Source organism: Pundamilia nyererei, unplaced genomic scaffold (genome assembly GCF_000239375.1).
Source record: "Pundamilia nyererei isolate P.nyererei 1_Seehausen unplaced genomic scaffold, PunNye1.0 scaffold00022, whole genome shotgun sequence".
NCBI lineage: Eukaryota > Metazoa > Chordata > Actinopteri > Cichliformes > Cichlidae > Pundamilia > Pundamilia nyererei.
The window spans coordinates 2,602,305-2,620,164 of record NW_005187423.1 but is presented as its reverse complement, the minus strand read 5'-3'; the positions used below and the strand labels follow the sequence as shown (position 1 = coordinate 2,620,164).

The 17,860-nt window shown below is 39.3% G+C and overlaps 1 protein-coding gene across 3 annotated transcripts in view; it reads left to right on the top strand.

The window, feature by feature from the left end:
- inpp4b (inositol polyphosphate-4-phosphatase type II B) overlaps positions 1-17,860 on the top strand; it is a 184,356-nt gene that overhangs the window by 104,858 nt on the left and 61,638 nt on the right. For all 3 annotated transcript variants that reach the window (XM_005726925.2, XM_005726924.2, XM_005726926.1), the window contains 3 exons: positions 3,241-3,310; positions 6,474-6,621; positions 15,493-15,623. In XM_005726925.2, coding sequence (XP_005726982.1) covers positions 3,241-3,310; positions 6,474-6,621; positions 15,493-15,623 — 349 coding nt within the window. The remainder of the gene's footprint in view (positions 1-3,240; positions 3,311-6,473; positions 6,622-15,492; positions 15,624-17,860) is intronic.

The window sequence follows — 17,860 nt, the reverse complement described above, 5'->3', positions numbered from 1 at the left end:
TAACGCGTTCCTGATTTTGGCATAATAACTAGTTACCGTGCTCGTTACCACAATAATAACGTAGTTACTGTAACGCGTTACTTAATAACGCGTTAGTCCCAACACTGGTTATTAATATACTGCAACAACATGGGAACAGTACAGCTGCGAGAGAATTCAGCATTAATGAATCAATGTTACTGAAGTGGAGGAAGCGCAGTTTTCGGCTTTCCCCATATTTCAAAAGTGCTTCATCTCTTTGCTATGACTGTCGCCCGGCATAATTTGCAGATGATAATGGTTGTAGCCACTGCGATGCTTTTGACGGCGATGCGCTATCGCGATAGAGCGGTATAGTCAAAATCTCTATCAGTGGCCAAATTTATATCGTTTCTATCATATATCGTTTATATCGCCCACCCCTACTAGAAATGTACCTGTTTAGTGTCTGTCAGGTTTTTCCCTACAAGAGATTTGTAGCTTCTTAGTTCACCTTGTCGAATTGCTGTTATGCATCGGACCTGCGGTTTGCGACATCCTGCAGTTCAAAACAGTTAGAAATAGTACATTCACAGTTTGTTGCCTCTTCAACTGATGGAGGAGCAGCTGTAATGGTCCAACAGAAAGTCATTAAACCGAAAGTCATTTAACTCCAAATGTCTGCTGTTGGTCTCTGTAAATGGAACAGGATGTCTTCCTGTACAGATATTTGGGTAAAAGAGGGTGACAGACTAAAGATGAGGACCTACAGGAAAGGAATTTACTTTAGTGGAATATTTATTAATTCTTTCTTTAGACTGACAGCGGTTTGTGCTTCTGTATTTTGACATTTTCGTCAAATTAAATATTGGAGTTAAATCGGTGCTAAGTTGCCGAGTGTCTGAAGAGGAAATGGTGAGTGTGGGGATATTGCACATATGAATTTAATAATAACTACATTACAATTTTATCTTTTCTCTAAAGGTAACGAGTACATAATCCGTTCCATTTGTTTGTCTGTTTGTTAGCAGTCTAGCGTCCACAGTTTTCAAGAGATCAGTTTTAAATTTTGTGTGATGGTAGATACCAATTACAGCTTGAACAGGTGTAACTTTGGTGAGAGTCAGGTCAAGGTCAACATCACCCAGTGTGAAAATCCAGTGTGAAAATCTGTAAAAACTTGATATTACCCAAAGTGTTTTATGGATCGTCTTCAAACTTCACTACAACATACCAGCCCCTGGGGGACTTGAGTACCTAGATTGGCTAAGCATTTGACCTTGACCTTCACTGTTATTGTGCAAGGTCAAAATTTGCCTTCTTACCTTGCAGTAGCAGCACTGCAGTCTCTGGGTGTTACTGAGGCTTAACTGTTAATTGTCTACATCTGAAAAGGTGTAGATAAAGGCCTCAGGTTGGCTTGGGGGAGATCCTACTTACCATAATGCTTTCTGGGCTGTCATTTTCAAGCAGTGAAATAAAACCAGTGTTTCTACTAATTCTGATGTCAGTCTCCACTTCATGTTGCAGCTTCTGAGCCAGGTTGTAACAGTGGGAACACCCACTTTTTCACAAATCACACAAATTTTTAATAATTGTGTGTAACTTAGGCTGCATCCACACGAACACAGGTATTTTTGAAAACGGAGATTTTCCGTTTTAGTTTTAAAAACTTATCCCGTCCACATGTAAACGCAAAAATGAAGGAAAATGCTGCTAGGAACATGACAAAGCAACAGGTGGCGATATATTCCTAACCGTGTAGAAATGTTGGCCAATCAGAAGTCTAGAAGCCTCGGTGGGAAATAGTAAACAAAGATGGGGCATAGAAGCAGAACCAAGTCGTATGTGTGGAGGGACAGTAACTGTGTGTGTATATGTAAGCATTTAAACACTGCAGAGAGTACAATTAACAGTAATAGTATTGTAGAAATTCATTTCACCGAAACAATAACGTGGCGCACAGTGTGACGTCAAAAAAGGCGCACACCTTTGACGCTGCGTTTTCTCGTCCACACGTAAATGCAAAAAATGAGTTTTAGTAAATATCCAACCTGGCAGGCATTTTTAAAAATCTCCGTTTTCAGTGACCGAAAACGCCGTTTACATGTGGACGAAAGGTGCAAACACATAGAAGAATCTCAGTTTTCAAAAATACCCGGGTACGTGTGGACGGAGCCTTAGATAAGTTATCAAGATTTTGTTTTTAAAAGGAAAAAAAAACAGAAAATATTTAACACTCAGCCAGAAACAGAGTCGCCCTCTGTTGGCCTTTAAAGACAGCTGCAGGTTTATGGCACTTCCACATGCTTTATATTTTCAGATTGTCCATATTTTTCCCTCTCACACCCAGCTCGTCACATCTATCCCTTCGCTGACCCTGGTTCTGTCCAATGTTTCTTCCTGCTAAAAGGGAGTTTTTCACTCCCACGGTCACCAAGTGGTTGTTCATAGGAGGGTCATCTGATTGTTGGGGTTTCCTTTCTATCAGTGTAGATCTTTACTTCACACTGTGAAGCACCTTGAGATGATTATTGTTGTGATTTGGCACTATATGAATACAACTGAAATGAAAATTGAATTGAATTGAATTTCTTCCAAAGTCTTTTGCTTGCTTGAGAAATTTCATTTTGGAAGATTGCACCTAAACTAATTCAGAACATTAGAGTATACTGCAAGTTTTATGAGAGTGGATTTTTTGTCTCTTGTTGGTTACTGTTGTAATGATTAAGCAATGAAATAACCACATTAAAAGATATTGGATCTTTTGCCTAGTAGGACACTGTAATTGAGAGATTAAAGCTGTGTGGTCTCCCATCTCTCCTAAGTAAAACCAGGTAATTTACTGTATGTCAGTTGATAGTTTGAAATTTTGAAAGTTTGAAATTTACCAGCTGAAGAAACCGTATATATTTATAGATGTATATATGTATAGATAGAAAGATAGATATGGGTTTTTTAATGTAATTATGCTTATGTGAGCAGCTTTATGGTTCTCTAGCAGAACACAGATCAAACTACCGGAATTTTACCTGCTGGCTACAGCTTTGGCGCTAAAGTACCTCTCAGTGTGTCAAAGCTAAATTTGGATTTTCAAACTCGAGCTGCCACCAAATTAGAGTATATGTCACATCAAGTCTCAGTGTCAGGCTGCACTTAAATGTGGTTGCCGTCACAGGCGACAGTTTGTGATCAAAGCCTGAAAGCACATCAGAGAAATGCTTTACTGTTCATGCTCATGTTTGCCAGTTTTCATCTTGTCTTTTCTTCTGTTCTTTCCAGTGTCCACTGGTATATGAGTCTGCGCACCATTCTTGCACCGACAGAGAAAATAACCCATTGACCGGGCCAGGTATGAGTCACACCCTGAGCACCTGTAATTTCACCACTTATTGCTGGATAATGTTGCAATAAAAATGCCTCTAATTTCCCCTTCTTGAAAGAACTCTATAATGGCCTTGAAGGAAAGGCTGAAAGACTCTATTATAATGCATTTAATACATTAACATCATGTAACGTCTTCATCTAAAAGTCTGTTAATGCTCTGCATCTGTTTAACCTTGAGTAACTTCTCTATGAATAACATTTGAAGTCTATGCTGTGTCCTTTTTCTTGATTAAAGAATTTTATCTTCCCTGCTTACATTTACTATGCACCAAAGTGTTTTTAGACAGACAGAGACTAGTGAGAGGTGTCTGACAATGTTAGCCTGCTCAGTTCTTTGTAGACTAACTAAAGATGATCAGAAGATGTCATATGAGCTGCGTGAGACTAATTTAGTGGTAACACAGAAAGTCAGCTCACTCACTGGTTAGAAAAGAGAGCATTGCAGAGAGAAAATGAAAGACATGTAGACGGAAAAGCGTGTGACTTGAAAAGGTCACAACTCCTGCTGTGTTAAAACTTCACAGCCCCTTTTTCAAAGGAAACTTGGGAGACACACATCCATTTGTTCCACACATCCATTTTCTCCTGTACCTGGATCCCCTTAGCCTCCCCGAGCTCCCCAGCAGCCGCACGCCTGTTGTCATGGTGTCATTGCTGCTTACTGTTTCTACTGTGATTAACTAGTGAACTGCAGCCATGTTTGCAGGTGCACATCTGCAGCCTGTCAAAACAATACCCTCCCCACAGATACAGCCAGATTGAGTAACGCAATTTAGTCTTCCACTTTTATTACCTTTCAAAATGAGCATGCAGAGAACAGGGAGATAGCAGAGCCCACGCGCAGCAATTCTCGGCAAGTCATTTTCTTAAGAGGTGTCAGGAAGGGAAACGGAGGCGTCTGATTGGTGGACAGATTAGTGTGGCGGCAGGGGGGAGTCCGGGGGTTAATCCGCTTCGCTGATGGGGGTGGAAGTCAGCAAACTGTTGCTCCTCCGATTAAGGCTGTGCCCTCACCCCTTTCTCTCCATGTATCTCCTCATTTATTTTTGTCAACCCATTAAAGTTTTTCGAATCCCCGTGCCAACGATTTTTGATTTTCATATTTCATTTAGATGCAATTATGAACCCTCTCAAGAGTTGTTCAGGCTAGTCATAATTAAATTGTCATTAATTTCAACATCTTAAGCGCCGTAGAAAAATAATATTAAGCCCGTCTGCAGTCTGTCTGACTTATCGTTATTGTCCTTAAGAGAATCTCTTGCTGTCTGTGTGGAGTTTTTATAGTGTAGTCGCCTGTCTACTGCTATGCAGTTAAGTCAGTAAAAAGTCACAAGATTAACACTAATAGAAATGCCTTTCGTGCAGAGCTTTGGAAAATCTTTTGCTGCATTTCTTGCTGTGCTTGCTGTGGTTACTGTATGGTAGTTTTCTCTATTTGATTTCAGTATATTCTTTGCTATTCTCATCATCTAGATATCACATAAAAAGCATCCAGCACATGGACCATATGTAAACCCCACAAAGACAACCCCCAACAAGGATGGAACTTCTGTTCTGTACCCTGATCATTTGTTCCTCTTTATTATCATGTTTAAATTCCTGAGTGGTAGTACACTTTGTTGGAGAGTGGGTGTCAACCATGGATTTGTTAAGAATAATTAAAAGCTATGGAGTTGTATATGCATTTGTAATATCTATATAAAGTACCAAAACAGTGTGGGGGGATGGTATCAGATGGTAAGGAAGAATGTTTGTTCATGGTTTTATAACACCAAAGGAAGTCTACAACACAAACCGATTATCTAAACTCAGTTATTGTTGGATTTGGTCCCGAAATTATGACGTTAACCAAACAATCAAATCCAGTCAGACTAGCATGAAATACTGTTGGCTGGTGGCGAAGATGGGAATTGTTGGAATAGTTTTTAACATTTTTTATTACAGTTGTTTTGTTTTGATTTGTAAAGGTTACCCAGTTTTTACTAAGAAACTATCTTTTATTAAACCACATATAAAGCTGCTGCTTAAGTCAGTCAAGTAGCACATTGCATCACATTGCATCCTAAATTAAAACTCTTACCACATAAGGACTCCCACTGTCGTGTGCCTTCTGGAACCCATCTGAAGGGCATCGCTGAACTTTAACACTCGAGGACAAATGACGTAGCAGTGTGAGGATTAATGGCTCAGACACTAGGTTTCAAAACGAGGACTCAGACAGACGACCTTGAAAAAAACAAAAAACAACAGTTTACTTCCATCAGTGTTATAGTGCTGTATAAGGGCTTCTTATGGGGACTGTTTTCTGCACTGCCAGTAGGAGCATGAGTATGGCTTCCATTTATGAATTAAGGCAAAAAAAAAATTTGATTTTTTTTTTTCCTGCTACGCATGTTTGACTACCCATTGCAAGATTTTCAAGGTTTCACTCTGAGTGCTTCAGCTCTGCAAACAGAAAGGAGTACTACACACAGTTTAAGGCTCACAGCTTTCTTGCCCTCTGCTGCTAGCATGCAGATAAGAGCATTAGAGCTGTTTTTCGTTTCCAGCCTTCAATTGCTGCTATTAGCCACTCTCTGCAAGAATAAAAATAAAGATGGGACTCAACGTGAATCAGTTTTAATGGAAGAGCTGGGCACTGGGGTTCGTAAGGAAACTTTCAAAATGATTCAATGGACCGTTCCTCAGCGTTGCACAATAAATAAGCAATTAATATGGAAATGGAGGAAATAATAAGGCAAAGATTAGTAGGACAAGGTTACGTGTTTTGCTCTGCTGTGCTGTCAACTGAAGTATAGAGAGAGTAAGAGAGAGGGAAGGAAGGCCTTGAAAAATGAGAAACTTCTTATCTACGGCAGACACCATTATTGATTATAGAATTTAATTTGTGCTTCATACCTCACAAGACTTTTCAAGACTTTTGAAGTCTATCTGTTCTGTCACGTCCTTGAGGCCAGCAGCTGTCAGAGCTGATGTAAAAGTCTGTTTACCTTTTGCAAAATTAAAGAGAAACTCTTTAAAATTTATATAACGGGGATGTGATGTATTTTCTGCTGTGTCAGATGGTTCAGTGAACAACTTCTTTTTTTTTACTTTGTTCTCACCATCCCTTTGTCTTTCTCTGGCAGTGTTCAAGAACCCAGTATGCAAAGTGTACAGATTTCAAACAGTGGACAGCAAGTGGATGCTTGTGCGGGAACAAATGGAGGAGTGCACTCTGTCGTTCAGTATCCCCAAACAGCTGCTCGCGCTGTACATTCAGGAGGACATGAGTAGGTAAGCGCATCTGAAAAATCAGACATATTCGTTGTGTGGACCTTAATTTCTTCTTCTTGTCGTGGAGATTAAGGACCCAGGCTGTGGAGCCATACTGATTAAACAGAAGGCAGGTCTTTTATTTTGGCTGACTCGCAGTCCCCAGAAACAAAGCCCAAAGTAAATCCAAAAACAAGAAGCTGAGATTCAAAATTAGCCCAGGAAATCACGGGGGTTAACACATGAGGGGAGCTTAGCAGACACTGCAAGAAAGACTGAGGGGAAGACACAACTATTTTTACAGGGATTCAAATTCAAATTCAAATTTTTATTTGTCACGTACACAGTCATACACAGTACGATATGCAGTGAAATGCTTAGACAACTGCTCGTGACCTAAAGAAAAAAAAAGGAAAGGGCTATGAATAAGATAGGAAATAAATATGAAAAATTAAAAAGTGTAAATTTAACTAGGAAGGAATAAAATATAAGAATATAAAATGTAAAAAATGAAATAACTGTACAACACAAATTAGAATGAAGGGTAAATTTAACTGGGAAAGAATAAGATAAAATATATAAATTAAAGTTGAAAATAAAATAACTGCACAACAAAATACACAATATAGAACTATATAAGAATGTATGAAGAAATATAAATAAATATATACACAATAACAGCAGCTGTACAAGTATTAACTGGAAATGAAGAATATAGTGACCAGTGTTGTGCAATCCACATTTGTCTTGTGCGGTGCAAATATGCTTAAAGTGATTTAAGTGATGAAGTGAAAACAATGTCCAGTGTGTGTGTAAGAACTATATGTGTGGGTCAGTAGTGTGTGGTGGTGTGATTGAGAGACCGTATTGCCTGCGGGAAGATGCTCCTCCTCAGTCTCAACCACAGACTGTTCTCTCTGTTGAGGTCAGGAAAGCGATTCCGCTCCCTGAAGACCAACACAGAGAACAGTCTGTTGTTGGGATGGCTGAGGTCCTTCACGATCTTCCTGGCCTTGGTCCAGCACCGCCTGCTGTAGATTGATCTGGGATTTGTAGGCTAGTCTTCTGGGCAGATCCCGGCACCCCCGTGCCTTATGTTTGACACTGCTCAACCGAGGCAGGGTTGAGAGTAAAACTAAGTGCAAAGAACAGGCAGCAGCTGACTACCACAGCAAAACAAGAACTAACTTAAGACTCACTAAACACAGAAGAAACCTATAATAAAGAAGGAAACTAAGCATAAATAACACAATCTTTAAAAAGTAATAGAACTCAAATATAAAAAGTTCAAAAAAACCTCAAAAACAGACTAAAGCATAACTCACAATGAAACCTAACAGAAAAGCCAAACAGAAAGCATCTGAAAAAGACAAATAACTCAAACATGGCACGGTTTAGTTCAACACAACAACAGCCACCTCGAGACACTTTATATTGGAAGGTCTTCAGTCTAGACCTTACAATAGTGGAGAGAAAATCCATCAGTGAGATAAAAAAAAAAAAAACTCCCCTCTTATGGGAAGAAACCCCCAACAGAACCAGGATCAAGGAGGTGGAGCCATCTGTTGCAACCAGTTGGGGCTACAGCTGCACACAAGTACACAGGGGAGGCTAAAAAAGACAGAATGCAAACAACTAAATATTAAACACTGTAACTAACTCACAAAGGACGACAGTAATGAAAGCCTCAGAATATAGGAATCATTACCCAACGTGGTCAGGAGATAGACCAGGTCACCTAGTAATTGGAAAGTTGGTGGTTCCATCCCTGTCTGCTCCAGTCTGCATACTAAATATCCTTAGCAAGATGCTAACACCAAGTTGCTCTTTGATGATGTGTTGGATATAAAGGACTTCCATGCAAAAAGCATAAAAGAAAGTCCATGTGTGAATGAGTGCTCGGATAGAGCAGAAAAGTGCTATATCAGAACCAGTTCATTTACCATTTTTCAGTCTATAAGGAAACCAAGTCAATAACCCAAACTCCGAGATTAACTAGAAAACTGAAATGCATTATACACAACCCACAAACAACCTAAAGACCGCAACAGCCTCCTCCCATATTTAAAACTAACCCCTTTACAACCTCAGCTCTATTTGTATGTTTAAAGACTTTACTTGGAATCAAAACAGAGTCTAGTTGATACTGTGTGAGAAAAAGGAAAAATTAGACCATCCCCTCGGGCTCGACCGTTGATTGTCAAGGCAGATCATTCCTTAACTGGCCTGTTGTCTCTGGCAGCCCTTTCTCATACATAACACATAAACAGTCCATACATAGACACGCTCACATATGAATTATTTACGCTGACTTCAATCCAAGGCACACAAAGATCCAATCAGAGATCTGGATGAGTGCGTTAGTAGGAGGAAGTTTTTCCATTTGTAATCACAGCATGTAACAAAAGCCTCACACAGCCACACAACATCAAGGACACGTGTCCGTCACACCCCTTCCTTAAGCATATGCACTGGATCCCATTCACCTTCCAGTAACATGTTCCTAGAGCATCGGTGCTGTTCTGCTGCCTTTTTAACCTTACTTCCTGATAATTCAAATCTTAGCTAAATTTAGAAGACAATTATAGAATATTTATGAAATGCGTTATCTGTATAATACAGCTCATGAGCACTCAGCAGGCTCCAAACCATGACTACCGTATACAGTGTTCGTTTATTAACACCCATGTGCACCATATCTCCAGCTTGGTCGCTCGAGCACCTCTTCTATAATCCTCTTTAAATGTTGTCTTTCTCCACGGTGCCTCTCCATTTTGGCGATTCCGTCAGCCAAGCTCACAGCGGTGTTAGCTCAGGGTTTTTAATGATTCAGTTACTGCTGTAAAGTTGTGAGTGCAGCAGCGGATGGTGGGTGGCTTAGTTTGCTTTAGCACTCTGTGATAATCTTGGATATTTCTTCCGTCTATTTGTTAGCTTTAATGTCTCCACTCATGTTCTAATCGAAGACCGTGAACACAGAGGCAGTAGAGTTTCCGCTGTGGCTCCTTGTGCGCGTCGCCGTGTGTATGTGTGCAAAGAAGATAAACGCATGTGCAGCAAAGTGTGCGGGTATCGATAAAACCTCCCTCATTAAGAGCTGTCTGGTTTCTCATTAATGAAAAAAGAAAAAGTGCCCTTGCTTTTGGTGTTAATTAACAAGTACTGTGTTTGCGTGTCAAGATCATGTAGGTGACATTTTGGCATCCACCATCTTTGTTTGCACTTGCTCTTTATATCTAAGATCTGGATTAATGGCTGTGCTTGTTGTCTTGATGGAGCCGTTTTTTCACAATAAACTGAAGGTATTTGGGGTGAAAAATGCTTGCTTTTCAGCGCAGCCACAGAGGTTTTATTGACCCCCACACAAAAGGCCTTTAGTTATTAAACTGAACAGTCACTATAATGCGCCATGAAATAAAGGCAGCCACATGACAGGTCTTTTCTTTTTTGGAAATGTATTTTGTTATCCGAATCATCTGGCTGACTCAATTTTAACACATTTTCCTCTTTATCTGTATCGATCTATTGTTTGTTTTTAATCTGCATCACATGTCAGTTTAAAAAAGTCATTGTTTATAATAACTACAAATATATTTCATGAATTTTATCCAGTTAATCCTCTTATCTTCCTTTTTCTTACCTTTTTTGCTTTCTTATGCTGTAGGACATTGTTTTTTGTTTTTTTTATTTTATTATAACTGAAAGAGATGCTGCTTCAGTCAGGGCCACAATACTAAAAATATTATTTTTATTCTCTGACTGCAGTAATTTATATTTAGTGGTGGGGTGGATGGAGCTTACCTTGTAAGGGCTGGTGTGGTGAGAGCCGCAGTAAAACCCCACCACAAAATGGAGCAGGCAAAAAACCCCGATAAATATCACGTTGAGTTAGATAATAACTTAACGTGAAATTAAAAAGTACTATCCACTAGCCAAAAATAAAATATTGAATTAGATAATCATTTGCAACAGTATTAATGCCAACAGTCCCGTCTTCACTCTTCCAGTTAAGGCACAGTTTCACAACACTGCTGCACACAGCCCCTCCTCTCAGTTACAGCTGAAATACCTAAAGGCCTCAACAATAAGCAACACTTTAGGAGGAATTTCAAGAGGTCAGTAAAGCTCCAACACTGAACTAATAAACACTTATCACAAATGTTAACCAGGCAGGCACACATGTTAACATTAGCCATTTAACGGTCAGCAATTACCTAATAATAATAATAATAAAAGGATAACACTAATATGGGAGCTAGGTAGCTTCCTGCCTGCCTATCTGTAACACTAATACAGCGTTAATTTAACAGGATAACACAATTTGATAGGAAAAATGTGACTTGTTTTTTTTTTTAATGCACTACATAAAAGACTCTTAAAATTCATCTTCAAATACAGTAACATAGTGTTTGCATTGTCAGATAACTCAAAAATGACGGTTATTCCTTGTATTGTTCTAATATATTTAAAAAAATAAGCTTGTCAATTTCCCCCCGTGTTATACAAAATTGTCAAGTTTGAAACTCTAGTATCGTGGCGACCCTGTTAGATGTAGGATGAAAAGGAGGCGTTGAATTGGAGGTGGGTGACAAAGCGGCTTGCAGAGGTAGCAGCAACTGTGAGCAGCTTAAACCGGCTTACCGATTGGATGTGTAGAAGAGTATTGCTGCTGACTTGCACTCCATGGCGTGTGTAAAGTGTAAAAAAAACAACTGTATAATATACTGTGTTATTCCAAAGAAAGTTATTTTAGCATGAGTAATGAATTAGAATGTAGCAGAGTCTCCCTGAATGTTATTTTTGGGCTTTAGAGTTTTAGTGTTAATCAGCAATGAATATTAACAAATATCTAAATCCTGATGTTGAACACCTAATACCTGCAAAAAGAACGAATATCCAAGCAGTTGATAATCGAGAAGGCAAAACAACATACACAATAGGACAAAGAGGACAGGAAAAGTGGATGATTGTTGTTTGTTCTCACTACAGGCTAGATCATTTCAAAGATGCAATAAAGTCATCATCTTACTCTATAATATTAAATGTGACATTGAAAATGCATTTTCCCTAACATCTGCTGTCTGTTAAATGTTATACTAGGATCTGTGACCTTATTTTTGCATGCATATTTAATCAGCTCATACCTACTCTTATCACACCTTTACCCTTTCCAGACAATAGCGCAGTGATTAAAGGGGGTGAGTCTATCGTATATCTCTGTTCACCATCTCTGTGCCTCGGAACCCTCATTTAGCAAGCAGATATGCGTATCTGTTGTTTTAACCATTATTTACATCCACCTTGACCTGAGACACAAAGTAACAGAACGATAGTGTGGTTTGAGCCTGTGATGCAGTGTCTTAAGGATATTTAGTGGAGACCATTGTGGCTATATATTTACTATTTTAACACTTAAATCAGAAAACTTGAAACCACTGTCTCCTTGATCATTAAAGTGGTCAATTGGTCAAGTGGATTCATTAAGAACAATGTATATTTCAGTGAAACCAGTGGAAACATGGGTCTGTTCAGTACCCACTAGCTAGAAAATCTATTATAAGATTATCTAAACAGCACAACATTTAAAGACACTTATTAGCAGGGTTGTTCCTTTTCCTGATTGATGCCAAATATTTTTTATTTTGTTTTCTTATAAAACAACAGGAGTTTCAAGCCATTTTGCAAACATTTTGCATTACAACTACACCGATCTTGGTTCAAGTGTCTTTTTAATTGAAGATAATTACAAAAGTATCAATAATTCTCATTTTCAAATCACATGAATGTTCTGCTGTCAGTAGCAATATAAGCGACCTTTACTCTGAAAATCTGGAATATTAGGAAACTTGAATATCACTGCCAGTTAACAGTCCACTGCTGTCCTCCGATATATGTACTCTTATTTGTAAAACTACTCTGATATAACCGGTGGCTATGCTAGTTTCTGTTTTGTTGAGCAGGTAGGCAGTGTAGAAATAATGTCTGATGGAATATTTAAGAACAAACATAGTGTGAAAATTCACCAAAGGCAAAGTGCAAAGAGTGACTACAGAAACATAAAAAAAACATTTTATGCTGTTTTAAGGGGCTGAGGGCTATCTGTGAATTTATTGCTTGCCAGGCAGAGAAATTGGGCCAGAAGGAAAACCACAGGTCACTGGACCTGCTCAAGCATAAGAAGTGGGTGAAATCAAAAAGCTAGAGGACTCTGAGAGGAAACCAGAGCTGGATTTTCCACTGGCAGAAGATAGCAGATGGGCACAGCTGGATACAGATCTGAGTGATATGTTGGACAGCATCCTGAAAGGAGATGTAACCAAGAAGATAAAGACCATGGTGCAAGCTGTGCAACAGGTACGCCAAGATGCCATGAAGGAAGGCAGACACCAGCAAGCCATCAGCAGATCCCAAGAGGTGGCTTTGACAGATCACATAAAAAAATCCCGGCATTGCTCAAGAAAAGGTGCTGAAAGATAGAAAAAAAATTGCAGGAAGGAGATAAACTGTAAAAACCAGAAAGAGAGAAATGTCAAGTGAGAAAACATTTTTTTAACCCTAACCACTTTACAAATCACTCCTATTGGAAAGCCCAAGAGCAGGAACCTGATATGTTCTTGGGTAGAAGTTAAGGACAGTGTGGAAGTGGGACACGATGACCCCACCAGAGATTTTCAGTAGGAAACAGTTTTTCCTGCTGCCAACACTTAAGATGCACATCCCTTTTAACATGACAGACTTTGCCATCGACTAAAGTAACAGAAATAGTTGGAAAATCTCAAGAAGGATCCACTTCAAGACCATGAGACCCTACTTTCAAGATCTATAAATACTGCCCAGTGGCACTGAAGAGTTTTGAGAGATGCTCCTGTTAGAAGTTTAAATATGTTATGGTCTATTATTATTCACAGATTAACATATAATCTACTCACCAATGTGTATGTTGTATCCAAACAGAAAGTGTCCCAGGATGTTTGGAGGACTCATCCAGTTTTATAGCTTTAACTATCAGGTTCACACCTACTTTTTATCTAACCAAATAACACTGACCAGCTGATCCAACAGGCCGCCAAGTACCATCAGGAGTAGTTAAGATTGCCCACTATCATCCTTTTGGACAAAGAGGTCAGCAGTCTCTCACCAACTGAAGAATACCAGCATTTGATCGATGAGGCTCTTGTCAAATAATGACAAGTAGCCTTATTCCCTATTTAGGTGGCTTTCCACAATTTCCCATGAGGATGAGGATGTAACCCAAACAGCCGGAGAAAGCCACTGGGAAGATAGCCAGGGCAGCTGAAAATAGCTGTGGTTGACAAGAGCAGGTGAAGACTGATTTAGTCTTTGCAGTAGCACTGCCCTACTGGAGCACAGTGTACAGGTATAAGGGGTGAAACACTTGTGGCCCTGAGATAGTTGGGGATAATGTTTAATGTAGGGTATCTTGTCAGGTGAGAATTTTACTCAGAGTTGACTGATTTAGTATGGAGTGATCCATTAGTTACTTATCTCAGTGTCTATTCTGGCAAAGACTTAGATGTAATTACTTTTATTTGGTCTGACAAACAAGTGGTACTCTTGCATTCTACTGAAATATGCTTACTTCCATCAAGTCTATCTTTATACATCATAAGCAGAACTTACAATTTAACCACATGCACAGTGTGTTTACAGAATTGCCCATATTGTGGCTTCCAGTTGGTTTCAAGGTCCAAGTTTGATTAAAACTTGATTAATTATGAAAAGGATCAAGAAAATCTTTGATATGTGACCACAGCCTACATGTATGTGGATATAAATTGAGATGAATGCTTAAACCTATTGAATTATATTCTTTCCTCACCTTCATAAGCATAAGCCCACGCAGATAATTGTGATTTAATTTCTTGTTTTTGACACGGTTACTGAATGACCTCACAGTTGCTGTGGCATTTCAGAAGAAACTGTTTCTTATTTCTAATCAGCTGATAAACAATGCGGTGCACTGTTTGACTGCCAACCTGTTCAGGATGTACCCTACCTCTCTCCGAATGTCACCTAACATAGGCTCCAGGTTTCCTGCAGCGCCTTCAAAGATAAGAAGATAAAACTAACTGATGGATGAAAGCATGGTTGTTTTTTTTCTGTTTTGAGGGGAATCAGTTCCTTGTCTTGTTGGTTTGGTCCAATCATTTGCTGTGTAAAATCCTAAATTCTAATTCTGGTATCTAAAAATAGCTGATTTACATTTGTAATATGTGATCAGAGGAGCGTATAAAGCCTCCTTTAACCTCTAATTTCTATAATATCTCTGGCATTTACTTGGTTGGCTGCCACAGGGACAGTGTGTAGATTATCTGTGTCTATCTGATATTCCCTTTCATATTCAAATTATTTGCCAAAGAAAGAGATTATGCATCCTAGCTGGAAATCAGCTGCTCCACACACAAACAAGACACAAATGTGCACAGACATGATGATGTCTGTGCACATCATCATGTCTGATGATGCATATTGGCAATTATTTCCAAAAGAAAGACCACAAATTATTATGGCATAAAGCTGCAGGCGCAACTAACTGAAAGACACCTGCTTGTTTCAGTATACACAGACAGCAGAAGAGTTAGTAATCACAGAAGAAAGAGTAGTGAGGGGAGAATTTGAAAGGCCAAAGTGGATCAGCGGACACCAGATATTTTAGCCTGGGGTTTAAAGTTGTGTTTATCTGGCTCAGGATGTTTCAGTATGTTTTAACTTCTGTCTGTGTTTTAAGAGGTTTGCTAATAGTTTTTTGAACCTGAACTAAAAGATTAAGTTCCTTTGAAAGAAGTATAAAAACTATGAAAGTGGCACAACACTAGCTAAAGCACTACAATAATACCTCAATGGTCCTCACAGATCTGTGTTTATTTGTAGGGTGCAGGATCTAAAGGAGCTGGGAGATCTTTCCCCTCACTGGGACAACTTACGGAAGGAGGTGATGACACGATATGCAGGAATAATCAGCTCCTACCAAGAGACCTTGGCTGAAATGGACAAGATTAACGGTATGATAACTGCACCTATCTCTGAATTTGATATTCCCGTCTGTGTCAACACATGTAGTCATGCACACAAATGCGAAGTCAGACAAATACACAAACTGGCTTCTAAATTGCTCATACATACATACACATCACACACAGACATTTGAAAAAGAAGGCTTTTATGCAGTCCTGTAAAACACTAAGTACATCTCGATCATAAGCTTGTAGAACCACCTTTAGCACCAATAACTTTGCAAGACTTTCTCAGTTTCTTACATGGTTGTGAATACATTTTTACCCACTCTTCTTCACTGAGGTTTGCAAACATTGCAATATTGTGCCACAGTGTTTCAGTCAGGTTGAGGCTGGCTAAAACACGGTATCTGTATTTTTGCTGCTATAGTTGGGGTCATTGTGTTTTTGCATGAAATAGTTTTGGCTAAGCTTCAGCTGTCAGACAGATGGCCTAACATTTGACTCTAGCATACTTTGGTATAAAGAGGAGTTCATGGCACTGAAATGCTCGCATGGGGCCCGGGTCTTGTGGCTACAAAACAAGCCCAAATCAATACCCGTCCTCCACCATGCTTCACAGTAGGTTTGAGGTGTTTGCGCTGATATGCTGTGTTTGATGAATTATCAATACTTTATTTTAAAAAGGATAGACTGTCTCCTGGCAACCCTTTCAAGAAATGTAGGTCTTGTTTTTTGGGGGGTTTTCTTTGGTTTTTTTGCAGTTCTTATTTTTGCAGTTTCTTTGAGCATTTCAGAGTCTGAACTAGTTCAGACCAGAGCAAAACTTCTGCTTTAACAAAGGTGTCCATACTTGCTAATGACCATTTAATCAGCTGAATCTGATTAGCAGCACTGCTACTTACCCTCTTAATTTCTATGTAAGCAGTAAGGATGTATTTAGCTTTTCATGGGGCTGTGTGGAGATCTGTGAAAGCGTTCCTTTCACCTTGACGATGTTGTCCCGTCATGGTGAAAATCATCTGCTCACATAGTCGAGGGTCCTTAAGAACACTGTAAAGAGGATAGGTACAGGTGTCTGATTTAGCCCAGTCTTGGATCAAAATCCTGAAGTATCCTCGGACCCGATGGGTTAAGTGCACACATAAAGGAAAACTTTGAACTCAAGGATCGATTTTGGGGTGAAAGCATAAGAAGAAGTTCCTGTTAAAAGAGTTTCCATAGCAACGCAGGTTTCATCAGGGGCAAATAAAATATGTACATGGCCATGTGCTCGTCTGTGTTTGTTGCACATAAACGCATCAAAACTGATACAGCCCTGTGCCAGGAGCAAACAAAAGCATGAGTCTCACATCTCATTTATAAATATCCAACCTTCCATTTAGTATGCAGTTACTTGGCGTGCAAAATCTTTTCTGCAAATGTTTTACATAATAAAATTAATCCATGCAGTTAGGTCTAACGCGAAGACGGGAAGTAATTAGTCTGCTTCTCATTTGTCCCAGGGTTTAACAGGTAGATGCCGAACGCGTGATTTTGGCAATGACGAGGTGTTGTTGAAAATGCATTCTGAAATACAAAGGTGATGCATGTGTTGCATATAGTTTGAACTTCAAAAGCTAGATAAAAGCTCGTATGAACAGCATGCATATACAGTACAGGATATTGCACTCTGTATGGGGCTTGTTCTCAAGCTTACGCCCTCAAAGACACAGTCCCATTAAATAAAATGAGAACAGAATCATTTTTATACATTTGTTATCCGTTTACAGGAGTAGCAAACGTATAAAAGACCAATCATTCTGAATTAGTTTCTTTCCCTCGCAGCAGCATGTTCCTATACATTTTTCAGCTTACTATGCACATATTAACATTACGGCTGGTGATTAATTTTTTACTGAGTTACCCTCGTCCACATAATGAGATATTTGTCTCTGTTCCTTTGTTGCTTTGCCCAGCTGATAAGAAATAAAGATGGCTAAGCCTCGGTGCTGCCTGCCTGGACTCTGAGGAGGGGTTGAGGGAAAGGATAATGTGGTGTTGGTCATTATAGTTCCTGACAACTCACTTGCGTGGTCCAGATGCTGTAATACATGGAGGATCCCCCAACCCTATCTTGCTACTCTAATTCAGTCCTGCATTAACTTAACAGGATGACAGACGTTGCTAAACAAGCCTGGTGGGCAAGCTGCTGCAGATTAATTATTGATAACTAATATGATTAAAAAAGGTTGGGAGGGAGAGACGAAAAGAGACAGACTGTGGAGGAGGTTGAGTGGGTGCAC